The sequence below is a fragment of the Solanum pennellii genome, chromosome 8 (assembly GCF_001406875.1).
Source record: "Solanum pennellii chromosome 8, SPENNV200".
In the NCBI taxonomy this organism is placed as follows: domain Eukaryota; kingdom Viridiplantae; phylum Streptophyta; class Magnoliopsida; order Solanales; family Solanaceae; genus Solanum; species Solanum pennellii.
The window spans coordinates 56056078-56071386 of NC_028644.1; the positions used below are offsets into that span (position 1 = coordinate 56056078).

Consider the following 15309-nt stretch of genomic DNA (forward strand, 5'->3'; position numbering starts at 1 on the left):
GTCCCAAATTAAATGTAAAAAAAGTTTTAATTTTTTTATAGATTTTTTTTTAAAAAAAAAAACTTTCTTGCTACCTAACCCTTTATCACTTTTTTTTGTTTGCTTTTATCAATTTTATCCATTTTTGCCACCCCTAATAGTAAGTAACTAAGAAATGCTCAGATTGGTAAAATCATTTCACCATGTTATAAATTCATACGAAAAGGGATTCATATATCCCTCAACTTTGTCATTTAGAATTGATATACCCTAGTTATGAAAGTGATCATATATACTCTTTTTTCTAACGTAAGTGAAAAAATTAATTTTGATTTAAATTTTTAATAATATTTTAAAACAAAATATAATCCTATATTGCTATACTTAATCCTCCTCAAACATATATTTTTTTGACTTTCTTTTTGTTTCAATGACTAATTTTGATTTACTATTCGATAATCAAATTTATTTATGTTTCACTAATATTCTTGTGAAATTTATTATAGATGACCCAATTTTTTTTCAAAAAAAATTAAATTATAATATAGCCGAAAAATAGTTTTAAATTTTAATATAGCAAAAAAAATTCTTTCAATTTTTTTCTTGCATTAACAAATAAAAGAAAAAATAGAATAAGAATAAGAAACTCAAATAATGATAATCAAAGAACTCAAATAGCTAGTGGGACTCCTTAGCAACAATTTCATTATTTATTAGAAATGTCATTATTTTAGTTTATTCAGGGATAAATTATGTATTTATTTTATTTTAATTAATTTGAAAGAATATAAATAATTAATAATATAATTTAGAAAATCATGGAACAAAATAAATTGAAAAATGGTAATAGACGATTTGGAAAAACTACAGAATATAACAAACATCAATATACATTTAAATGAAATAGCTACAATTTAGTTTTTTTTTTATCTTATATGGATATAACTATACAGTAAATAGCAAAGTTAATATATACCAATAATAAGTTTTTTATATTTATTTAATGTAAATAAATATTAAATAGGAAAGTTATTATTACGCTCATAATTAATTATGTCCCCATCATACCTTTTCTTTCATCAATATCCCTATATATGTTTTGTATTTCCCCCCCTAAATTCCTTCCAATATCTTTTTGTATGATTCTAGGAGCGATTTTTGTGATTTGACTTCATTATAAGGTACTTTCTAACTGATTTTTCTCCTAATTTTTTGTGAAATTTTTTTATTTATATATCTATATTCATCTATTTTTATAGGGTTTTGATTTAAGTTGTTCTTTTCATGAAAATTATATTGCTTTTATAATTTTCTATCCATGACGAAAATGCATATATCCTTGCGAAGACTGTCAATTTTAATGTTGGATCCATTTCCTTGTCCGGGTGCACAGATGAGAGATCCTCGACGATCTATGAAATGGAGCGTAGGGAATACCCGCAGTTCAGCGAAGCCGTTATATTATCATTGTTAGCAGAGAGTGTAGAGAGAAAATTTTGTTGTTTGTCAAATTTGTATATAGTATAATACTTATATACATAGATAATTGTATTATAATATTAATAAAATGGTGATTTGTGAATACAAGTATATCTGGATACATAAATAATTTATCCAATTTGATTAGGCAATACAAGTTTAGTTGGATACATCAATACTATATTTTTATAAATAAATACCTAAGTTAACATCAAGCCTTAAGTATCATAGGAAACTTCATGAAAAATAGATCGACGTTTTGTTGGTTTTTTCAATTTTTTATACAGTCGAATACTTACACATTCTATTGTTTTTTCATTTTCTTATTTAACAACAGTGTATTCATATTATAGTATATTGGCGTATTCATTTTTTTGGTTAACAATAGTGTATTCATTTTTCAAATTGTTGTAGTTATATGCTAAAATTGTACTACTTTACCTTGTTTGATATTAATACATTAAATTTTTATATATACTTGTATCCTTGATATATTAATACTTTAAGTTTTATAAATAGAAAGACCAATTTGAATTCAAATTTCCATATGCTAATTGTACAAGTAATACATTTTTCTTATTAGTTAATGTAATTACAATTGTATTTGTATAAATAAATAAAAAATAAAAAACATATGCAAAAATACAACGAGAGAAAGACATGAATAAATTTTTATATTCAAAATTTTATGAATACCATTATAATTAGTATTTAGTGAATATATTGTATTTTGGAATGTAAGTACAACTTATTGTATTGTGTGAATCAATTATATTTGCATACAATATGTAATTATTAGTTGGTAATTTAATAATGGAAATTTTCATTATTTAGGAACAGAATAAAAGGTTGGTACTTGAGAGTTATGGTAACATATCATACCTTATTTAGTGTATTGTATAAATAATAATAATAACAATAAAAAAAATTAAATACAAACATGCAGCTAGACATTGACATAAAATGTAGTCATTTCTAGTAAATAACATATTTATAACTATTGAACTTCAATAACCCTATAAATGGAGTCATTTTTGTAAGTTGCTCGAGAGATTGTATTTACAAATTAGTTATGTTTTGAAAATAGCATAAATAGACATCTTTCTGTTGAGTGTTTTTTTGTTTTCTTCTTAAGAACATAAAAAAATTAAAATAATTTAGTTTATCTTTCGAATCATTCATCCGATTACTTTCAAAACTTCTTAAAGTTGAATACTACATATTTTTGAAACGGAATTTTTCAAAGTTGGCGACTATAAATTTGTCGCATTCAATAAATAATAGAAAAACAAGAGTGTTGTTTTGTTTTCTTGATTGAATCAGTGAAATATTTATATTTTTTTAATTAGGATTTATAGTTTTTTCGAATATTTTGTATCCAAATTATGATGTTTAACGAATGAATTTCTTTTTTTAGTTCAGTAGTTGTTTGTTCTGTTTGAATGTATATAATAATTTGTATCCCATTAAGTTAATGTAACTAACCGATCATGAACTATATATTGAATACAACAATATATAAGTACAAAAGTGAGATGAAAATACAAAGTGAGATTGAATATAAAGTTGTGAATACAAAAGAAATACTTTCTTCATTTGAAATACAAATTGACTTTGAAAGATAAAATACAAACTAATCGATCCTAAACTATATGTTGAAAAATACAAAAGTGGGATTAAAATACAAAATTATAAATACAAACTGATATTTTACTTCATAGTAAAAATCAAAAATTGTTTCTTAGTGATTAAATTGTATTATTGACTGCCATATTTTTCTATTATTTTCATAACAAAAATATTACTAATTGTATTATAATATAATCCAATCATTACATATGAATATGATTTAAAAATGGATAACTTTTTTAGAAAAATAGCATACAAAGTGAAAATAATGCAATCAATTGAGGAGTGATGCAATATTCTAAAAGAAATACAAATTAACTGTGAAAGAAATATGATATATCTATACTTAAGAAATACAAATCCATTTGACATGCCTATTGGAATAAGTACAAACTAAAAATGAACTACAATATTCTTATTAAAATACAAATGCTGAGAAAAAGAAAAACAATTGACAAACAAAAACTTATATGAATACAATTTTTGCAACCTTTTTTCTCTGAATCTCTCAATCTTTTTCGTCTGCGGTGTTTCTTTCCTTTTTTTTTCACCAAATCCAAACCAAATCTCTATTCACTTGTGCATTAGTAAAACTCTACCTCATCATCCCAAAAAAATATAATTGCCCAGAAAAATGAAAAAACTTTCATATCAAAACTTCTAAACACATAAATGATTCAACACTAATACTTGATCGATTTTGTATTTCACCGATTATATCGAAGTTTCAGTTGAAAATTTGTTCTCCAAAGTTGTTTGTCAACAAAATTATATTCATTTTTTAAATCTTCTTGTCAAATAGAAAAAATGCAAATTTAATCGAATTCACTTCAATAAAGAAGATTTTGGTATCGCAACCAACGTAAGAGAGTTGATGATCGTGAGAAAGATGTTGAATTTTTCCCACCATAGCTAGACATTAGCTTAATCTTTTGATTCTCCATTGTCGCCGCCGCCAAAATTCATGGGAGAGTGATGAAGTAGACGGATGGTTTGATTCTTTTTTGAGATTTTCTTTTTTTATGTTTAAATGAGAGATATTAAGTGATATCTTCCTTTTTAAATATATTGAATTTGTAAAAGATAAATATTTTAAGTCATATGTTCCTTTTCTAAAATATTCTCTCCCCTAAATTTATCCATTCTATTATTAAAGAATTGTATTCTTTCAATTAAAACAAATATAAACAACATGAATTAGATACATAACAAACTAAAATATTGATATTTTAATAAATAATAAAAATGTGAATAAGGAATCTTTATTAAATGCTAAAATATTGACATCTTGAAAGATTTTCAATTAAAAGCATATTTTCGAGATATATGTATCTAGAGATCAAAATATTATAGAAATAGTAATATCAAAGCTCATGAAAAGGTAGATGAAGTCTATAAAAGTAGTAAAATTTATGTTGTTTATCCATATATTAATATATTTTTTTATTTTATTTATAAGTAAAACCAATTTTTGTACGCCCTAATGATAATTTTTAGGGCTATTTGGTAGAGTGTATAAAAACAATGTTCTATAGAGTGTATTAGTAATGTTTACATTAATAATTCTTGTATTAGTTATGAATATATTATTTTTTATGCATTGTTTGGTTTGATGTATTAAAATGCATCGTATAAAAATATTTATTTACAAAAATATCTTCCACAATTATGACTGAAAAGATGTAAAAAAAAGCTTTTGAAAGATTTGATTCTAGTAGGAATAATTAGGGACCTACAACTTTTAAGTGGCCAGTATTTACAACTTCACAGTCAACTCAACTGTCAATTTTAGCTTCTTTTGTTTATTCATGAATAGTCAATGGCTTTTCGATGCTAGTTTGGGATCCAAACTTCTTCTAACAGCTTTGGACTATTCATTACACCAAAAGATACCGACCTCTTTTGGCCCAAAAAACACATTAGAAGGGCTGCAAAATATTGGATTTTTTACCTACAGAACAAGTACTTGGTATGCAAAAAGGAATTACAATCACATGGATAATAATCACAATATAATAGTCCCATTTTATGTGATACACGTTTCTTTTTTATCTGTCCCAAAAAAAAGATGTTCAGTCAAACAGTGCAGACAGAGAGAATAACAACTTAATCAAGTGGGAGTTTTCGAGTAGCGGCGATCCAATGTGTGTTTGGTAGAAACCAACAGCTTTCAACTTGAACTCTATATATGTATGTAAATAAATAACAAGACACTCTTTCAACTCAAAATCAGGAGTGTCTAAACCCCGAATCTGACAAGGTTGATTGGTTTTATGGAAACGAAAGAAACAAGTAAAAAAGATTTAACTCAAAATGTACCAACTGTCCCCTAAGTAATTCAAAAAGGAAATAATAGCAAAGCAAAATGCCACTGAACAGCATCCATGTTACAGAACAACTGTAAGTGACATGAACATTAGTACTATAAAGAAAATTGGGCCCTCAAGTACTTCATATGTTGGAAAATTGCATGTGAGCTGCAGTTGGCAAATCCAGTAAGGAGAAGTTCCCCACCCAAAAGGTTATGGCCTAGTGGAAGTGATTGAGAATTCTGAGGTTTCGGGCTCAAAACTCAGCGGAGATAAAAAACACTAAGTGATTCTTCTCATTTATTCTACCCTTGGTTGACAGAGTTATCTGGTACCTATTGTTGGTGGTAGGCGGCTAGATATCCCGTGGAATTAGTCAAGGTGCATGAAAGCTACCTATTGTTGGTGGGAGGCAACCAGATATCCCGTGGAATTAGTTGAGGTGCATGAAAGCTAGCCTGGACAGCGACATCCGAAAAGAAAAATCCCCACACATCCTTCATAACGAGGCTGCAAACATGAACCTTTTTCTGAAAATGTGACAGCTGAGTTGGGCTTTCCTAAAGCATGGGACATAGGTGTTTCCACTTGTTCTACACTCCATAACCACCCCTATCCCCCCCTGTATTACTAAAAGAGGTTACTGAATTATCCATGTACCTTTCCTTCTTCTAGCAATGTCCCAAGCAATTATTGGTACTTGGTTGCCCCTAACTTTAAGTCACTTTTCTAGGAGAATGTAAAAGTAATTATACTAGACATCCTTCAAGGCAACAAAAGCAACCTATGATGAGCTCTTTGCTTTCAAACACCTCAAGAACTAAACTAGTAACTCATCTCTAAGGCATGTCATAAATGTTATGACATTAAGCTTAATTCGATTTACAAGAATGGAAACCTAATCAACACAGCAACAAACCTAGAGCTTTTAGCTAATATCCTAAAAACACAGCAACAAACACAGAGCTTTTACCTAATATCCTAGAAACACAGAAACAAGCACAGAGATTTTAGCTATACATCCTTAGGTTTTCACTATTCGACTCTTTCAGCCTCAAAACACATACTTATTTCCTCAAGGTTCCCAAGTCCTTTTAACTAGTTGCAGGAAACAAGCACCGCTCAGCTAATTTGGAGGCTTTACAATCGCGTGATAAAATTTCATCATTCTTCAAGGATTTAAGTACACAAGGGTAACTCTAGCTAGGGAAGGCAGCTGAAACTTTATAGGAAGGCAACCTTTGACTAGGAGAAGAAAGGTTCACACTGAAAGTACAAGAGCTATGACAGAGTTCCATTAGTTGAGCTTCACTAACAGGCTTTCCCTCACATAGTTGAGAGCTTAAAATTTGAAGACCAAGGCTGTTACTTCTTGACCATAAACTTTTATGTAAATGGAGTTCCATTTTAAGGAAATACAAATTATTTATCAGTGATACAGATTACTATTGAACTAAATTTAATATATAGAAACAGAAACGTTCCTTGTAAACCTTCCGTCGTAGGTGAGAATCATATTGAACCTTATAAACTGTCACCAAGTAATGCAGTGCTGAGTGCTTCTTTGAAAAAATGGTGTTAAAGGTGGTAACAGCCTAAATAATCACAAAACAGTGCATCCATTGACCAATTTATATATCAATGTTAGCTTATGCAAAACACCAACAATGATTGTACTAAATGTAACCGCAAGAATGACAAGAGTACACAATGATGATGAATCATATCAGACTTCTATTGTGGAAGTTGGCCTAATTAGAGAATGTGTTTTGTCATGGAGACTGCTCCTTTGGATAAGCCAACTCCTCCATGTGCCAGCTTTCATGGGGAGCAACATGGTCATGTGAAGGAGTATATTGCTGCAATTGACGAACAAGATAAGACTCATCAGCAAAATGTGTAAATAACAATAACAGAACTCATATCAATGGAAGGGGCACAATTAGTAATGAATTCCTACCATAAGGATCTACATTTCAATGAAAGGGAAACAATTAGTAATGAATTCCTGCCATAAGGATCTACATTTCACATTTTAACATTATAAAACAAGCGACTCCAAGAGAAATGTACAGAAACCAACAGTAAGAATATTTTCAATCTTCCATTGAACAGGTGAACCAAAGGACAGTCCTAGCTACAAAAGTTATCATTTCCATACCCACATCGTTGAGCGTTGTTTTTATTTTCACCTTTAACTGGTGAATTCACAAGAAGAAATTACTTTGCAGATAAAATCTCAGTAGCTGAAAGATTTAAAGACTACTTCCAGAAAACAATAACAGCAGTATATTAGTATGAATTCCTTATGTCAGACAAAGCTTTCTGTGTAGGATAGATTTTCTTTAGAGTAAAGATGGTAATCATACTGGTGAAAGAAAAGTACCGACCTCAAAGACTGATTTAATCCAGGTGTAGTTTTAAACATAACAAAGAAATACATGTAATTAAGTAAAGTCATCACCTCCATCTTGCTTAAAAGCTCTCTGGCTGAAGGAGCAGCAAGAACAATGTCACGAGCCCCTGGCTTAATGAAACCTTCTTCAACACCATTGTCAAATAGTGCAAGCAAAGAATTATAATAACCCTCAACATTTAGCAAACCAACCTGAAGAAGAGGTTAAGATGGTGAAGATCTTGCAGGTAAGAATCTAACTATATGAATGTAAAATGCTATAGATACCGGTTTTTTGTGAATTCCAAGTTGTGCCCATGTTATCATTTCCAGAGTCTCCTCCATGGTTCCATATCCACCTAAACATAATAAAAGCAATTTAAAAGGTGTCTGGGAGCATATGTATCTCAAATGTACTCTTACAGATATTTACCTGGAAGTGCAATAAAGGCATCAGCCTGACTAGCCATTTCAGCTTTCCGCTCATGCATGTCCGAAACAATTTTTACGTCACCAACACTTTCACCTGATATCTGTCAGTGCCACTCAGGTTGAAAGTGTAACTATTACAATCGAAACAACACCACAGAATGCAAAATCAATGTTACACTAGTAAAGTAAACTATTTCTTACTATCAGATGCTGCACCACTCAATCATTAAGCTATTTCATATCAGTGACAACATTTCAGCAAAAGAAAGCCCGTAGCAATAAATTTGGGCGGAAAGAGAGAGATTGTAACTCAGATAAAACTCCAAGCAGAAGAATATAAAACAGTTCATACAAGAGAATACAAAAAGAGAACCAAATAGATGGCAGCTCAAACAAATTGCAAAATTTGCGTTATAAGTTAATCTCCATTTACCTCAATAGGCACAAGAGCTTTCGGGATGACCCTGCATATTCAAAGCAATCAAGAATAAGTCGAAATCCTACATCAGAAATAGAAAGTAGACCTTACATACATTTTGCCATAGTAAACTTGAAATAATATTACTAATATTTTACTTACCCAAGGACATGGCAACCTCCCTCCTGGACTCTCTGGGAAATCAATCCCATCAATCCAACACTTCCACCACCATAGACCAAGTCAATTTTCCTACTTACCTGCAAACAGCATTATCAAAGTCAAAAAAAAAAAAGACTTAAATCTGAAACATTAAAAGCCAAGTCACTTCCATTTATGGTGATATTAAGAAAGTCAATGCCTACTATTCACAGTACCATAAACCAATATTAAAACGGTCAATAGAAGAAACACCAACAGTACCAAAAAATCAACATAGTTTGCAAAAAGTTAGGAACTTTATGGCAACACAACTGTAGATAACTAGATATACACAAATCCCAAATTGACGCCAAATCAGAGAGGATTGAAGAATCAAGACTAACCAATTCATTCCCCAAATCAATAGCAGCATCACTGAAGACTTTCCTGTGGCCAGGGTTGCTTCCACAGAAAACACAAATTTTCTTGAACTTGCTTCTACTATTACTTTCCATTGAACCCCTTTTGATTAAATCTCCAAAAGAACTCACCTTTATCTTCTTCTTCTTCTTCTTGCCCCCACACTCAACTTTTACAGAATCTCTCTGTACGGATTCAAAGAAAGATAATCAAGATATTTGCTTAGATTGATCGAAAAATCATAAACAACCCCATAGTTTTAGGCGATAAGATTGAATAATTAAGAATTATTAATACTCCTAAATAAAAATAATTAAAGGTGAAAGAAGTAGTACGTATCATGGAGAGGAGAGTCCTGTCTTCGTGATGATTATTATAAGGGAAAAAAAAAAAGAAAAAGGTGGTAGTTTAAATGAAATTTTTTTTGAATAGAACAAAAGTTGTCTTTTTATTATTAAGGCTGCTTATTAGTACTAATAATATATATGATTAGTTTGCCCCTCTAATTTTTAATCCCTGCAAAATAGTTACCCTCTCATGTTTCAACAATTTTAGATCACCACTACAAGTTGATAACCTAGGCTATAATTGGAAGTGTTTTATTCATTTACATTCAAAACAAGTGTGGAACACTTTGATTAAAGTTAGGTTGATGTACACTTGTTTTAACAAAATTGTCATGACCAATAGAAGGTAGCTTTGTCCTACATTATTTAAAAGAAGATTAGTCAGTGTACATGGAATAAGGAACCGAAATTACGTGTCAAACTTAAAAAGCAATTGAAATAACATGTTATTAGTTTTATCACGTATTCTTTTTATTTTATATTAAGTTAATTTTTAAGTAATTTTCATTTTTTAAAGGTGGAATGATGTGATAATGGACCCTTTTACTTGTATACGTTTATATTTTGCATCCTTTTACTTGATTATTTGTCAACTGAACCCATAAAGTCTATGAAAATATGTTTTAATCCAATCTAACCATTGACTAAGTTTATGACAACTTAATTATTAAGTTGACACAAAAATATAATGTCACCCATAAAAAGAGCGTAAAAGATCAAATTTTTGATTAAAAGTAATTTTTTTCTTTTTAAAAGTAGAATAAAAGATAATAAAAAATAATAAAATTAACTGTTTTTTTTTCAAATCTTTCTTCTTTTCCCACCTCACCCACCCCACTCATTCCATTTCTTTTTTTTCCTTTCTACTCTCAAACTCCATTTCTCTTCTTTCTCTCCTTTCCGGTCCTTTTCCAATTTTTTATTTCTCTTCTTCTTTTTTTCACTTTTTAATCCTTTCGGGAAAAGAAACGAAATTATATTATTGTTGTAAATCTGTGTTTTTTTTAATTTTTGGGATAACTTATAATTCATAAAGTGATAAAAATTCAACAATCTTGAAAAATGAAAAGTGATTTTTAATATCTTTATAAAATTAGGTGAAATGTGTTATGTAAAATTTTATATAAATATTAGAGTATATTCATGTATTTAATGGCTATTTGTTAACATCAATGGTGAAAAGAGATTTACGGTGGTTTAAGTGGTAGATGTGAATGTTGGAAAAAGAAATATGATTAAAAGTTGTGAAGGAAAGAAATTTTGAAAAAAAAATTGAATGATAATTGTTAGTTATTTAGGAATGGAATGATAATAGTGAGAATGGAAGGTTGTGGTGGTATCTCCAATGTAAAAAAAAAAGATAAAAGAGAGGTGAAGAGATGAAGGAGGATTGAAGTGAAAAAGAAAAAAGATTTCAAGTTTTTAATAAAAAAATCATAATAAGTGATGTGTCATTTAAAATATGAAGTAGATGATGATATGTTATTTTTGTCGAGAGTGTGAAGTTAACACAATGAAAGGGGTTTAAAATGCTTTGTTTCACTGAGTTAAAACGTTCAATTGACAAATGATCAAAATAGAATGATCCATAATACAAACTCATATAACTACAAGGATCTATCAAATCATTCTGCATTTTTCAAATTAACTTAATTGTTCAATTTTTAAGACTACTTTTAGAGTTTTCTTTCAATTTTACCATTCATTATTTAGTATTGGAATTACTGATTAATTATATTTAATTATTTTAATCATAAATTTAACAAAAAATAATAAGGATAAATAAAAAACTAGATCAAATTTATCTTTTGATCTACTTTTCTCAAAAAAGTTTAACACCTTGAAAATTAACCTAATATCAAAATGAAGGGAGTACTATGTAGTGTGCATTATGTAAGATATATCAACGGACCAAGCCTTTAATGATCGTTTCGATCAATGGTATTATATAGCACACGTGTTTAGTGCACCTTTTATACTTTTTAGTTTTTTTTTTTTTTTTTTTTTTGAATCAATTACCTAAAGAGACAATTTAGTCATATTAATTGCGAAGAAAGCTAGATTTTTGTATACCCTCGTCGTTTTCATCCTTGTTCTTCTTCTTCCTTTTCCTCTCCCCCCCCCCTCCTCTCCCACTCCCCCTCTTCCTCCATCTTCTTAAAAAATTAATGTGCCACAAATATAAATCGTTTCGAGCAAATTATATATCAAAAGATTCAAAAATCAAGAGGATTTTATATTTAAAATTCAGGATTGTTTTGAGGTGATTTTGAATTGATCGAGATTGAATGTTCAGTGTATATTTTATATATAGTCAACATATACTTCATCTATGGCTAAGCTAAATTTAGTTTTTCGAGTGTATCATAATGTATAGTCAGTATATAGTTCATGTGTAGGTAAGCTATGTATATCGCTCGTGTATATTTTTTTTTTATTACTTTTTACAAGCTATATTATATATTCGCTATATACTTTTTGTGATTTTTGGATATTTTTATGCGAATAAATACATGACTATACTTGTTGTAACTAATTTTGAAGTGTCCCTTTTTGGTAGTATAAGTTTATAAATTTAGACTTTTAGGTTAGGTTTAATTGTGTTGCAAGGTTTATTCCTCTATCCTATTTTTTATTAGTTAGCTCGATATATTATTGTAGAATTACCTAACTACACATCTTTTCTTTTAATTATATTTTCTAGTATTTTCTACCATTCTCAAAAATTATAAAAATCCCTCTTTTCTAAAAATTTTTCTTACTTTTATGGATACGTCAGTGTAAATTATCACCCCACGATTTTTTTTCTTTTTTCAAGCCGAAAATTACCCCATGGTATCACCAATTATCTCCATCACTCTATTTTTGAGTTTCTATTCTTTTCTCTTTTCAATTATCGATTGCAACTTATTGAAGAGGTAGTTCTTATTAACTTTTTCTTCATTCATTTTTTTAGCTTTTTCATATACAAATTTAGTTGAAGAATGATGTATCTTCAATTTTAAAATCGATTAAGGTATAAACACTCAAAAAGGAGAGGGGGGGGGGGTCAAGTTGTTTGTGGCTCTAGTAAGGGCTTTGGGTCGAGATTCATACTTGACATGATTATTGAAAGTGGAAAAAAACTATGGGAGTCGATACAAAGTAAAGGAGAAAGCGTGTAAGGATTTTTTCATCTTTTTTTTTTGCTTTTAGCATATCAAATTATTGATTTTTTAAAAATCATTGGTGATTTTAGTAGATTTTTTCATGTATCTAGTTGATTTTAATTTTTAAATTAATGTATAATTCGTTCGTTTTCCTTTATGATACACTACAATTTTATTATGTACAATATATTTTTTTCAAATATTGATTTTGATACATAACCATAATTTATTGAAACACTATTAGTATATGTATCATGTTCACAGTTATGTATTGGATACACAACTCTTACAAATTTTATTTTTTACTACCAGATACATACAACCATCCTAATAAACTGGAAGATGATGTTTTGTAGATATTGTTGCTCCCTGTTGCATACACAAGTTATATAGTGGCTACAAAAAAGCTAAATTATTGAAACCAAAAGACTTTTCAATTAACTATTTTTATTAAATTATACTGATCTAATTATTTATTTAGGAGTTTCAAAAGAGTTTAATTTATGTTTGACTACTAAAATTGCACGGATGAAAAGATAAAATTACTTACAATGATTGGAAAATTTCAGGGCTGCAACATGCTTTAAGGTTTCATGTATCACATTTTATGTAATGAGTTAACTACAATTATCAAATTACTGGTTTACAGGATTGATTTTATGATCATGATCTTCCGACCTCTAATCACTTACTCCAACTGACTGTCTGACTGCATCGTTGAGCAGAAATAGATAAACTCAATTGGCTAGCATTCATATTTTATCTTGTTCAGTAACCAATCTCGGTGTTTGTTCGGACGTCAATTCTGAACACAAATTCGAACAAGTGATATTTTTGTGAGATTGAGCTCTTTGTATTCTTTGGTCTATCTACCTCTTCGTCTTCCACATCCAAGAATAGACCATATATTTAATTATTTATCTCTATAATGATCAAACATGAAATATTAAAACAAGAATACAAAGTAATTTAAGCAATAAACAACATTAATTCAAATAGTTGGGCTATGTCATTGAAATAAATTGTTCCTACTATCACTTTTTGATAGGGTTACACATTATCCAATGGGAAAAATTAGTTATGCCACCAGTCGTGGAATTCTTGACCGTTAAACCTCGGAAACTCACCCTAGACAATCTAGTAAGAGTTTGAGAATTTGACATGGGAGGCAAGGAATGAGATTGGGGATAATAGTTGTCAGGGTTATTTGGATAAGCAGGTTGATGACCAAAGTTTAAGTGTAAGGGAGTGGAATTTATGGGGGTACGGGTAAGGAGTAAGTGTGGTGGAATGGAGCTTTATATGGAGGTAATTGGTGGGGAAAATACGGGCTTTGCAAAGTAAATGTAATGGGATTGAATAATCTTTAGGGTGTCAGATTAATGTGTTGTCCTCCGAGCACTACTCTATCAGAAATCAGAAATGGGATTTTGGTGATAGTTAATATCAATTCGTAACAATGCATATATTTTTGGATATATCTGTCACGCCCGAGGCTACACCCTAGATGTAATATGAGACCTAGAATCATAAGTGACCCCAAGCTAACCCTGAGTTTGGCATATTTTTACACCTAGTAAATCCAATAATTTAAGCTAGGGCTCCATGTATAGTTCAATGACTTAAAAAGGGGTTGTAAAAATGTTAAAGGCCCTATTTTATGCTAACCAACTTAGTTTGGGAAGATAGGTTGATAAGAAACTAAAAACGACCATGACGTCCGGTGAACTAGTAACCTAGGCTAGTGTGGTGCTACTGATGGTAGGATGGATCAATAGGGGTGTCTAAGGGTTTGACCATGAAAAGATCATGAATATATATATATATAGATACCTAATAAAGGGCTTAAGGGATCAAGGCCAAGGGAGGAGTGTCAACCTTGAGGGGCAATCCAAAGCCAAAGGCCAAGGCTGCCCATAAGAGAGGCTACTGTCTCGACCTTCACAAGCATGACCATGGCTCGTGGGCAAGACCACGAGAAAGTGGGGAGATCTTGAAGTTGCCTTGGCCATGGAAAATGGTGTCAACTTGGACTAGATACTGTACAAGGCACCATGAGCCACTTCATGACTCGTGGTGCACTGGACGACCCACCTAGCTTGGTCGTGAACTTCACTTAGAAATTTAGAGGAGAGCCAAGTTAGGGAAGATACTGCCTAAGTCACGACGAGTCACTTCACGACTCGTGGTGTACTTGACAGAAGGGGAAGGATGGTCATGGTCTTGCCTTCGGCGTTTGGGAAATTGAGAGGTTTGGAGGGGCTACTTCCTAAGGCACCATGAGCCATTTTACGGGCGGTGGTGCATGTTCACGGGAAAGGGGGACGGTGATCATGAAGGTTACCTAGGAGGGGTGGCACGTTTGGGGAGCCTACTGCCCCACACTTCACGAGCACTACCACGAGCCGTTGAGCTCTTCATGGCTCGTGAAGTGAGGCGTGAAGGCTGGACGTGATTTCAAAGTTCAGGTTTTCAAAAGTCCAACTAAGTGAGGGGTATTTTGGGTATTTTGAGGTTTGACTATATATTGATTTTAAGTCATTTAACACTCAATTCCCACATCAAGACCTAATCCCAAATTGAAACCCAATTACTCTCACTTCCCTCTAAA

The 15309-nt window shown here is 30.6% G+C and overlaps 1 protein-coding gene across 1 annotated transcript; it reads right to left on the reverse strand.

Moving 5' to 3' along the window:
- Positions 1 to 6930: 6930 nt before the first annotated feature.
- Positions 6931 to 9672, reverse strand: LOC107026963 (cytokinin riboside 5'-monophosphate phosphoribohydrolase LOG8). The gene is made up of 8 exons (XM_015228110.2): positions 9538 to 9672; positions 9187 to 9387; positions 8804 to 8901; positions 8657 to 8687; positions 8225 to 8324; positions 8080 to 8150; positions 7861 to 8004; positions 6931 to 7255 (listed from the first exon to the last, which is right to left on the reverse strand). The coding sequence occupies exons 2-8, from the start codon at positions 9295 to 9297 to the stop codon at positions 7169 to 7171; spliced, it is 642 nt and encodes a 213-aa protein (XP_015083596.1). The 5' UTR covers positions 9298 to 9387; positions 9538 to 9672; the 3' UTR covers positions 6931 to 7168.
- Between the last annotated feature and the right edge of the window lie 5637 nt (positions 9673 to 15309).